This window comes from Aureobasidium melanogenum (assembly GCF_000721775.1).
Source record: "Aureobasidium melanogenum CBS 110374 unplaced genomic scaffold scaffold_4, whole genome shotgun sequence".
Lineage (NCBI taxonomy): Eukaryota > Fungi > Ascomycota > Dothideomycetes > Dothideales > Saccotheciaceae > Aureobasidium > Aureobasidium melanogenum.
The window spans coordinates 407,300-418,603 of NW_024470056.1; the positions used below are offsets into that span (position 1 = coordinate 407,300).

General features: G+C 51.7%; 4 protein-coding genes across 4 annotated transcripts; 1 reads left to right on the forward strand and 3 right to left on the reverse strand.

Annotated features, from left to right (window-relative positions):
* Positions 1–111: 111 nt before the first annotated feature.
* On the reverse strand, positions 112–3,705 carry M437DRAFT_42239 (valyl-tRNA synthetase-like protein; the record flags this gene model as incomplete). Its single annotated transcript, XM_041020528.1, has 5 exons — positions 112–2,454; positions 2,673–3,181; positions 3,235–3,399; positions 3,452–3,616; positions 3,675–3,705. The coding sequence occupies 5 exons, from the start codon at positions 3,703–3,705 to the stop codon at positions 112–114; spliced, it is 3,213 nt and encodes a 1,070-aa protein (XP_040882177.1).
* An 808-nt stretch (positions 3,706–4,513) lies between these two features.
* M437DRAFT_82131 (Pkinase-domain-containing protein) lies at positions 4,514–5,718 on the reverse strand (the record flags this gene model as incomplete). The annotated part of the gene is made up of 5 exons (XM_041027691.1): positions 4,514–4,600; positions 4,652–5,155; positions 5,208–5,318; positions 5,372–5,550; positions 5,604–5,718. The coding sequence occupies 5 exons, from the start codon at positions 5,716–5,718 to the stop codon at positions 4,514–4,516; spliced, it is 996 nt and encodes a 331-aa protein (XP_040882178.1).
* A 532-nt stretch (positions 5,719–6,250) lies between these two features.
* M437DRAFT_42472 (PHP domain-like protein) lies at positions 6,251–7,298 on the forward strand (the record flags this gene model as incomplete). Its single annotated transcript, XM_041020580.1, has 3 exons — positions 6,251–6,332; positions 6,389–6,447; positions 6,498–7,298. The coding sequence occupies 3 exons, from the start codon at positions 6,251–6,253 to the stop codon at positions 7,296–7,298; spliced, it is 942 nt and encodes a 313-aa protein (XP_040882179.1).
* Positions 7,299–7,456: 158 nt separating this feature from the next.
* Positions 7,457–9,991, reverse strand: M437DRAFT_42282 (uncharacterized protein; the record flags this gene model as incomplete). Its single annotated transcript, XM_041020538.1, has 2 exons — positions 7,457–7,870; positions 7,940–9,991. The coding sequence occupies 2 exons, from the start codon at positions 9,989–9,991 to the stop codon at positions 7,457–7,459; spliced, it is 2,466 nt and encodes an 821-aa protein (XP_040882180.1).
* Between the last annotated feature and the right edge of the window lie 1,313 nt (positions 9,992–11,304).

An 11,304-nucleotide genomic window follows, 5' to 3' on the forward strand; every position in this document is an offset into this window, starting at 1 on the left:
TTGACTTCGTATTTTCACTCAGCACATCACTTGTGGACGGCACAAATAACTTAACTTTGAACAACTATAATCATTTTGGGCATATTACTTAAGCAAAACTAAACAAAACATCTAGTTACCGAGCTTGAGCTTCTCGAACTGAGCAATACTCTCCTCGTAGTTCTTCTGCTCAGCCATCAAGTCCTGCAGCTTGGTCTTCTCGGCCTCAAGGACAGAGTGCGAGACCTTGTCGGCGAAGCCCTCGGCGTCGAGGATCTTGCGCTGCTTGGTAGCGCCGTCAGCAGCCTTCTTGAGCTTCTGCTGGGCGCGGGTGATCTCAGCGTCGATGTCGACACGGCCGGCGACCTCGAGGAAGACGGCGACGGAGGAGGATACAGCGAAGACGGCACAGCCGGTGGGGGTGGCGTCATTGGGGCCGATGATGCTGAGGTTGGTGAGAGCCTTGCCGGACAGGGACTTGATGGATGCCTGCTCGTCGGCGGCGGTCTTGTAGGTCTTCTCGTCGTAGCACTGAACAATGGCCTTTGCGTCCTCCTTGATCAAGTACTCGGACATCAATGATCTGACACCCTTGGATGCTCCAAGAATGACCTCGTAGGCGGCCTCGCTCTCAAAGTCCTCAAGCGAGGCATCGTACTCGGGGTAAGCGGCAACAACGATACTCTTGGTCTTGTCTCCAGAGCGGCGGGGCAGACGCTGCCACAGCTCCTCACTCAAGAAGGGCATGAAGGGGTGGATCATGCAGAGGGCACCCTCAAGGACGGTGTAGAGGGTATCAACGGCACTGCGCTTCTCCTCCTCGGTACCGTCACGGATGATGGCCTTGCTGTTCTCGATGTAAACATCGCACAGGTTCTCGTACCAGTACTGGTAAGCGAGCGAGGTCGAACGCGAGAACTCACGAGCGTTAAGAGCCTCGTTGACCTCCTTGGCAGCGGTGGTGAACTTGTGCAGGATCCAACGCTCGGGCAATGACTCCTTGCCAGTCTTGCCGCCCTTTGCTTGAGGGACAAAGCCCTCGGGAAGGTTACCAAGGACGTACTTGGTGGCCTGGTAGATCTTGTTACAGAAGCGGCGGTAACCTGCCATGACCTTGACGTCGAAAGCAATGTCACCACCACCAGTGGTGTATTGAATGAGGGAGAAACGGAGAGCATCAGCACCGCACTCGGGGATACCCTGAGGGAACGAGTCTTTTTGGTACTTGGTGGCGTTCTTGACCTCCTTGGGGTCGAGGTTACCTTGGAGCAACTTGTCGTGAAGCTCCTGGAGAGTGATACCCTCCATGATGTCGACGGGATCGATGACGTTTCCAAGGGACTTGGACATCTTTCTTCCTTCCGAATCACGGATGAGAGAGTGGCAGTAGACCTCAGTGAAGGGCACCTTGCCAGTGAGCTTGAGACCGAACATGATCATTCTTGCAACCCAGAAGAACAAAATATCCCATCCAGTCTCCAAGACAGATGTAGGGTAGAGCTTCTCGAAGTCAGGGGTCTTGTTGGGCCAGCCCAGAGTCGAGAAGGGCCAAAGACCAGATGAGAACCAGGTGTCGAGACAGTCAGGATCACGGACAAGCTCGTACTTCTTGCCAGGAAATCTCTTCTCGGCCTTCTGCTTGGCCTCCTCCTCGGTTCTGCCGACAACCCAGAAATCGTCTGTGCTTTCATCGTTTTCCTGACCTTCAAGCTTGACGAAGTAAGCAGGAATTTGATGACCCCACCAAAGCTGACGTGACAAGCACCAGTCGTTGATGTTGCGCATCCAGTGATAGTAGTTGCGCTCAGCACCTTCAGGACGGATCTTGATTTCACCATTTTTGACAACGTCGATACTAGCATCAGCAAGCTCACGCATCTTCATCCACCATTGGGGCTTCATCAAAGGCTCAATGACGTCCTTTGACTTGGAGCACAGAGGAACCTTCATTGGGTTGTCCTCCTTTTTGACGAAAAGACCAAGCTTGGTGAGCTCCTCAACAACAGAGTAACGAGTATCGAAGCGCTTCTGTCCCTCAAACTTCCCGGCGTTGCCGTTCATAGTACCATCGTCGTTCAGGACGGTAATGAACTCGAGCTTGTGCTTGGTACCGAGGTTGAAATCGTTAGGGTCGTGAGCAGGAGTGATCTTGACGGCACCAGTACCAAACTCGGGGTCGACGTATTCATCGGCGAAGATGGGGAGAAGACGATCGACGAAGGGATGCTTTGCCTTCTTGCCGACCAAGTGCTTATAGCGTTCGTCCGAAGGGTGAACGGCAATACCACTGTCACCAAGCATGGTCTCAGGACGAGTAGTGGCAACCTCAATCATCTCGTCGGTACCCTCGATAGGATACTTGAAATGAGTGATAACACCAAACTCAACCTTGCGTTCGTAACCAGGAACATCCAGCAGAGTGCGACCAGTAAGCTCCTTGTTGTCAACCTCGAGGTTAGAAAGAGCAGTGTTTAGCTGCGTACACCAGTTGACTAAGCGCCCACTTGACCTGGGTTAGCACGACGATACAGACTCTTGGGAGAGAAGGGAGAGAGGGAGAAAAGAACATGAAGACAAAAAAAGAAGAAAAAAGAGGGAAAAATCAAAGATGGAATAGGAGAAGAGGGAAAGAGGAAAAGAGGAAAAGAGGAAACGTACCTTCTGTAGATGTAGCCCTCCTCGTGCATTCTGACAAAAGTCTCAGTGACAGCAGCCGACAAGTTGGCGTCCATGGTGAAGGCTTCACGAGTCCAGTCGAACGAACCACCCATTCTCTTGAGAACGTTGTTGATCTTCTTGTGGTACTCCTCCTTCCACTCCCAGACAGTCTCAACGAACTTCTCACGGCCCAGATCGTGACGGGTCTTCTGTTGCTTGCGCCAGAGCATCTTTTCAACAACGCTTTGGGTGGAGATACCGGCGTGATCGCATCCAGGCAGGAATAGTGTAGTGTATCCTCTCATTCTGTTCCAGCGAATCAAAGTATCCTGGAGAGATGTGGCAAGGGCGTGACCGCAGTGAAGAGCACCAGTAACGTTTGGTGGGGGCTCAGAGATAACGAAGTATCCACGGGGCTTGACATTTCCATCTGGTCCAAATTCGGGCTCGTGGAAGCCTTCCTTCTCCCACCAGTCGTACCATGCTGATTCGACGACAGAGGGAATGTAGGCCTTGTGGTATTCGTCATCCAGAGGCTTGAGGACTGTACTTTGTCAGTACTTGCTCTCCCTCGTCTCAAGTCAAACGTCTTCTTACTCTTCTTCTCTCCCTTGAGTGTCTCCTCGACGTACTTGGGCAGAGCCTCCTCCTTGACCTTGGGCTTCTTCTCCTTGGCCTTTCCAGCTGGAGCAGCAGCAGATTGCTTTGCCTGCTTCTCGGCGAACTTGCGTGCCTTCTCAGCCTTGGCTTTTTCCTTCGCAACTGCTTTATGTCAGATCCCCGGTCTTCCTCTTCTCTTAATTTGACTGCGTACGCTCTTTCTCGGTCTTTTGTTTCTTGGGTGCCTCGGCGTCACCGCCGTCTTGACCGGGGGCATTCTGGCCTTGGGGATCCTTCTGGGCAGATGAGAGGAGGGCCTCAGTGGTCTCGGCCGAGGGAGCTGGCGGCTGGCCACTCACGGGTCCGGTCATCTCGCCCGCTGTTGGTGTCTGTCAGCGAGTAGAATCCAATTAGCTGCCAGGAAAAGAAGAGCTCACGAATGTTGTGCGATGCTGCATTGAGAGCCATCTTTGCGAAACCTCTTGTGCGATTTAGGAATACAGGCCGTACGACCGAAGCGCTCCTGTATAGCGCTCTCGAAAGTATCTTGATGGTCTGGGTAGAGAGTGGTGCAATTGCGGGCCAAAAATGCTTGACTCACCAAAAGTGAAGAGCATCGCGGAGTTAGCATTCTGTAGCTCGGTTCCTGACTCACAATTTATCTTATCTCATCAATCATCTACTCACGCGACCCAGGACTTTCGGTGTGCTCATGACCCTGTCAAATTTTCCTATACCTCCTCCATGCCAACGTCAACGGACTAATGCTGGGTATTGATCACAATTCGGCCTTGAAATGATTTTATCACAGGGCTGGCACGAACAGACAGTGGTTCTGCTGCTGCTGCTAGTGCGCAATAACACCATGTTGCGAAAATGCCGATTTCTCACCATGAAGCTTCGCTGTTCTACCTCCTTGACAAGGTACGAAGCACGACTCACTGGATCGCGTGTTACAAAAAGGGCATTAAACAGAACTTCATGGGATATCTACAGCCCTTGGCTCCTTAATCCGTGCTGTCAACTTTCACGACAGCAACAATACGATAGAAAAAAACCTCACCTCCTACGCCTCTCCTCCGCCAGCCCTAGCCCCGCGCCGGTGTATCGCTCCGCCGAACCGGATAGACGCCCGGCTGATTAGCATGCTGGACTTGTTTGTATGCAGTCGATGAGCCACGAAGAACAACCCCAGTGAACCTCCGTGTAATTTAGAATGCAAGTTTGAAATGCTCGGATCTGTTAGCCTTTTTCGCTCGGCAGCCGCCATATCTCATCATGAAGAGCCTGAGTTTGTTTGCGCAGCTTGTCTGACAGGGTTGAAGTAGGCATGAGCCATGGCCTCCTTTGCAGTCAATCGTTCCTAGGTACGATTAGTAGTTGCATCTGTTGCGGAGCAGGATTGTGCACTTACCTGATGATCGTACTTCAGCAAGTTATCCAGGAAGTCAATCGCATCATTGCTGACAAAGCGTTGGTTGTCTGCGTTGACGAAGCTGTGCCAGTTCTTCTTGGGGAACCTGCCCAGGATGTCATCGTACTGTGCGTCAAGCTCGATATCGTACTTGTCGAGGTAATCGAACAGATCTTCGGTACCCAGGACCTTGGCGATCTTGACAAGTTGATCGGAGTTGCTGTTGCCGTGGAAGAAAGGCTCTTTGCGGAAGATCATGGAAGCAAACATGGCACCCAAAGACCACATATCAAGCGAGTAGTCGTATTCCTGGTAATCAACCAAGAGTTCAGGACCCTTAAAGTAACGCGAAGCAACGCGGACGTTGTACTCGGTGCCGGCGTGGTAGAATTCGGCAAGACCCCAATCGATTAGGCGCAGCTTTCTCTTTTCATGATCAATCATAACGTTGTGAGGCTTGACGTCGCGGTGCATGATTCCTTTGCTGTGGCAGAAGTCGAGGGCCTGAGCTGTAGTCAGTAGACGAACGAGCATCAGGTTGGGTTGTAACAATCACCTTGAGCAGCTCGAAGATGTAGAATCTGACATCGAAATCGGTGAACTTTGGGTACAGGCTTCGGAAGTCGGTGTTGTTGACATATTCGAAGATAAGGGATGGGGTCTTGCTCTACAAGGACAATGTCAGAAGTGAGCCCAGGATAACAAGAGGGACAAACTCACCTGGCTGTCACGAACAACATCGAGCAGACCAACAATGTTTGGGCCTCCGCTTAGGTTCTGGAGGATCTTGATCTCACGCTTGATCTTCTTCTTCTTGACGGGCTTGAGGACCTTAATGACGCATTTTTGGTAGTTGACGACGTTGATGCCCTCAAAGACTTCTGAGTACTTTCCGCGACCTGGCCGTCAAGGTTAGCTCACGGCGCTGCAGCAAGCATACGGGCGGGCGCACCAATCTTGCGAACGACTTCGTAATTTTCCAGGACACCCCAGGAGATGTTGACACTGTCGTAGTCCCAGTATGCACGAGGCATGTGCTGGTTTACGTCGGCGTAGACGCGAGCCATGCTGGGCAGCAATGGCCGTTGGCTGATGTGGCAGGCGCGCGAGGTGGAAAAGAACAGTGCAGAAAGCAGCAAAAAGTGAATGAGGTTGCGCAAGCAACGACGGTCTTTGGACGACGAGGGGTAAAATGTGGATGTTGTGGTGATGGTGGAGGAGCACAGCAAAGCCGCTGCTGCATCAAACCATGACATGGCGCAACTCTGCAGTCGCGGTCGCTTGCAAAAGCCCTGAGCTCTTTCCTGACTCGCGCGCCACAATCGTTTGGATGATGGACATTGACTGCAAGTTGTCTATATCGAGAAGTTATGTTATCAGGTGAGCTACTACCTAAGCTGAATATTTACCTTTTTCTTATTTCGATCAGGTCTAGTTGAGGCAGTTGCAAAGGACCTCATTCTTGCTGCGAATGATTCTTGTCGCGAGTCATGCTTGCTCGAATTCTCAAAAACCCCAGCAACCCAGAACTTTGACATGTGAAATCCATAGCACGACCGCCATGGACTGACCAAATCATTGACCAAACCATGACCAGCCATGTTTTACGACCTAAATGTCGACTATAACCCGTCGACCAGCGATGCTGATCTGTCCAAGACGCTGGCCTTTCTCAGCGAATGTGAGCGCATTAATTTTCCGACTCAGATGGTCTGGATTGTCGCTGATATTCATCAGTAGGATACAATGTCATTGCCTTGAACCATACCATCTCTGGCAGGCTACCATCAGACCTCGTCAGTACCAATTGACATAACCACCCATCAACAAAGCTAATAGCCAGCAGTCTTGTGTCATTCCAGATCCTCTGCCATTTAAAACGCCCGCTTCTTTGACTATCCTCCGTCGCTGCACTCTGATCTTGTCAGAATCAGCCACCAACAACCGCCTAGGCGCCCTGGCAAACAACTACGACATCCTCGCCTTGCGTCCCGTCGATGGGAAGACCTTTCAACATGCCTGCAGCACCGCTGATTGTGATTTGATATCCCTCGACTTCACCCAACGCTTGGGTTACCACTTCAAGTTCAAGACTGTCTCCGAGGCTGTCAAGCGCGGCGTCCGCTTCGAAATCCCATACAGCCAGCCTTTGTTGGCTGATCCTGCTGCGAAACGGAACCTGATCAGCAACGCGACCGGCTTGATTCGCGCAACCAGAGGCGGTCGTGGTATAATAATCAGCAGTGAGGCCACCAAGGCTGTCGGCTGCCGCGCACCCTGGGACGTTGTCAACCTCGCTGCCATCTGGGGTCTGGCGCAAGACCGTGGCTATGAAGCTGTCAGCAAAGAAGCTCGGAGTGTGGTTGTCAGTGCCAAGCTGAAGAGAACCAGCTTCAGAGGCGTGGTGGATGTCGTATATGGGGGCGAGAAGCCCGCAGGGAAAGAGCAACATGAAAAGCAGGGCCAGAAAGACAAGACCAGGGTTGCCCTTCTCAAGGAAAACAGTGCGAAGAAGAGAAAAGCTGACGAGGTCGAAGACACTCCAACAGATGGCTCGGAAAAGCCCATCTCAAAGCGAGAGCAAAAGAGAAGAGCCCATAAGGCTAAGATGGAGAGCCTAGGTCAAACTACAGCTCCCTCTTCATGAATTGCAGAACCGAAAACGAACATGACCAACACAAAATTCTTGACACCTTCAATCAGGTGTGATGGTAGATTCTCTGATCCAAACACTCTGTCTTTACTGTGGTTCTATACAAAGACGCCAACCCAATGCATGTTCCGCGGTGATCATAACCCACGGCCTCAGCTATGCCCTTGGCTGGGGCTCCCTGGCCCATGGCCTGCATCGTCCCGGTAGCTTTGCTCGTGTTCGTGACCGTGCTCTTCATCATCTCCAACACTGAACACGTCCTCTTCATCGCTATCCTCTGCGAATGCATCGTACAATTCACCTGCCCTTCGCTTGCCCTTGGCCTTTGCACTCATGCCGTTGGCACCACCAGCTCCTCTGGTTCCTTCGTCATCGATGTCTTCTTCGTTAAGCATCTCAAACTCATACTCGTCACGCGCATTGCGCTGTCTTCGGCGCTTGGTGAGGACATACCAGACGGTAAGAGACGTGCAGAAGACTGCAATGAGCGCTAATGCGCCATATATCCAGACCTGAGTGCGCTTGGAAGCGCCGAAGGTGGGGAAAGGCGATGGGAGGAAGTTGGACTCTGGCTTTTCGCTAACTTCATCTTCTTCGGCATCAGGCTTGGAAGTTGGCTCCGGTGTTGGCTCTACGCTCGTCGCTGATGTTGGTTCTGCTGCAGGAGCAGCAGTCGTGGATACTTTGCTGTTGACAGGTCTATCGATGTGATCCGTGGGATTTCCTTGAGGCTCACCTGTGACGACAGGGTGGTCAACGCTCGTTGTGGCTCCGCCGATGCTGGTAGTCTCAATGTCATGGTTATCGTCATCATGCTCATCAGGCAATGGTAATAGCTCCTGTTTGGCACCATCGATAGACTCGCCAAAAAGCTTCAAATGCCAATCGACAAATTTACCAGTATGACCATTCTTATTCGAGTCCTTGACTATCACGGTCCATTTTCCTACTCCGCTCTCACCCCAGTGAGCAACCGACATGAAGGTCCAGTCATTGTAGCCAGAATTTGCTTCGTCTCTGCGACGATTAGTTGCAATGTATGAGACGATACCCGATGGCGAACGTAGCTCGACGCTGAGGTCACCACGGCGGGTATGTTCGACGTTCATGGTCACTGTGACATGCTCGATACGTTCCAGGTTGGCGTCTTTGAGCATTTGTTCAGTAACCTCAAAGCTAGAAGCGATTCCTTTCTCGCCCTCAGGAATTTCGTGTCTGACATGCATCCATGGTGAGAAGAACCATGCCTGAGGCTTGACGTTGGTCCAATTTCTAGCGGCTTCCACAATGGCGTAGGCATCTATTTTGCCGTAGCCAGAAGCATGGCTGAATCGGCGTCCAAGAGGAGTGTCCTGCCAGTCGTCCTCTGGCTGATCGATTGGGATAGCAGTGAGGACGGTAAGCCATTGGATGTCGCGCCAGGTGAGATCAGGTCTGACCTCAAGCACCAAGGCATATATGCCTGCGACCAACGGACCAGCGGCTGATGTGCCACCATGGCTGACGTAGCACTGATTTGCTCCAACATCAGTAGTATGAATGGCATCACCAGAGCCTGAACTGTAAGTCACTACCAATTGAGCCGAGCATTTCTCGCTGTAGTACGGATGCAAGCCCTTGCGGTCAATACCACCGACAGACACACTGTAGATGCTGTTGGTATAGCCGTCGAAATTGCAATTATCGTCATTGGCGGCACCATTGCCAATGGCAAAGACGAAGATGCTACCACGACCCTGGCGGCCATCCTGCACGCCAGCAACCATAGCTCTTTTGATTATGATGCCGGGCGCCTCCATACTCTGACCATCATCTGGAGGACCCCATGAACACGAATAAATTTGGTTCTCCTGATAAGCGTAGTTCAGAGCGAGAGCTTCGTCCAGTTCGGTGAGAGCGCCAGAAAGAATACGGACACCGGCGACCTTGGAGTCATAGGCCACACCTACACCACAGACGTCGTTCCTCACAGCAGCAACTTCACCAGCACAACGAGTGCCGTGATGGTCATCAGAAAGCCGTGGTTTTGGTTCATCAACATGGTCGTTGAAGTCATGAGAACCAGCAGCAAAGTAATTGTCGCGTAGATCGTCGCTATCCATGTCTAAACCATCATCGACGATGCATACGGTGGAATTCTTTCCAGTGATACCTTGAAGCCAAACTCCTGTGACATTGATGTCGTGTCCGAGTTGAATAGGGTTGTATAAATGCCATTGGTCCATAAATATAGGGTCCTCAATATTCAAGCTCTTTGCGATATCCAATCCTTTCTGTACTTGAGAGTCGGCAAGCTGCTTGTCGGCACGGGTGTCGAAGTCGGCAGACTGCGGCGGAGGTACACGCTTGAATAAGCGCAAGCGACGCTCCTGCTTTCTGTTGAGTAGGACATCATCTAAAACATGGCGGCGATCCCATCCAGCCTGTCTCTTTCTCCTTAGACGCTTCAAGTCCTGCTTGGCTTCATGTATGACATCCTGCGAGGCCTTTGGTGCTTTGAAGACGTAATGATCCTTGAGCGAGTGGATAGCACTGTCGAAATCGAACCCGAGGTGAGTTGCTACGGCCTCCGGTGAGACACCTGGCGACAGGTGGACGGCATAATAATCGTGATTGTCATAGTCGGGCTTGGTTAAGGCTACGCTGGACGCAGCCAGCTGCAGGAGGAAGAAGAGCGGGAAGCGCATGGTGAAATCGAGAGTTTGCAAGTCCAGTCAGAAATCACTCTAGATGCATGATGGTTGAGACATGGAAAATTCGGCGAACAAAGGACGGAAAGGGGGCTCAATACAGGTCCTTGTCCATGTCGATGCGTTGAAAGAGAGCGGAGTTAGTACGGAGAGCTGCTCAAAGAGCCTCCGTGTCAAGCTTGGCACAAAGTGAGCAACGGTTTTTGGGCCCTGGATAGCATACCAGGTCGCCGTACTTTTCAGATCTTGATTGTGCTTGACTAGGTACTGCACACCGCACTGCATGCACATGTGCAAGCGCAATCAACTTCTGTCGACCTTCTCTCGACGCGATTCGCTGCCCTGGCCATGGTGGTTCCCTCCAAACCCGCCCCGTGCTCCGGAACACCAGCCACCGAACTGCAAGCGCTTCCTCTTCTGCCATGATATCGTGTCTGCACATCATCAACTTTCATCTATTTCCTGCCCTGTCTTCTTTCTCAAGCTGCCTGTATATAGCCCATCCAAACCCACCGACCTTTCTCCGTTTACCTTTCCTGTCGCCGTATTCGTGACGCCTGCCTCCTGTGACTCGACTTTCTGCACCTTATCACACCTTAATATGTCAAAAGACTGCTGATACCCTCTTGAACAGAACGTCACCTTCGACGTACCATGGACGCTAGACGAAACAGTGGCTCTTATGCCAGGCCGATCGACTATTTTACCCATCATGATCCTAACCAAACTGTTTATGTACCAAAAACTCGAAAGTCAGACGCACATCATGGTCCAAATCGTCTACTAGAGCCACTTCCCCAGCTTGATACTCGAGGTACCTCCACAAACAGAAATCTCGCTTTTGGTGAATCTCCTATCTCACCTCAAAATCCAACTCGCCACCGTTCAAAACATGGCACCGTCTCTGGCAGGTCCCCCCTTCAGAAGCTTGAGGGCAAACTCGACGACATCAGCAAAGAAGAGAAACGAGCCCGAATTGAGGACGCCGAGTACCATGCTCGTCAGAGATCATCAGCAAACCAGTCCCGAAGGGTTCACGTTGGTCACCAACCGACTTCTTCTCACAATCCAGAGGCAGGCTACCGTCGTCATGAACGAAGGCATTCGTCTGCGCCACCACCAGCAACAGAGTACGACGAAAGCATGCAACACGGACGACCCTCGCTGGATTATAGAGGACGTCCTTCTCACGTCGTAAATTCAGATGGACTGGACGCCAGTCAAAAGTTCAGGCGGGCATCTGACGCTCTGAGAACACAGAGTCAAGCACAAACCACAAGAAAGGGCCACAACTATTCTGAATACTCAAG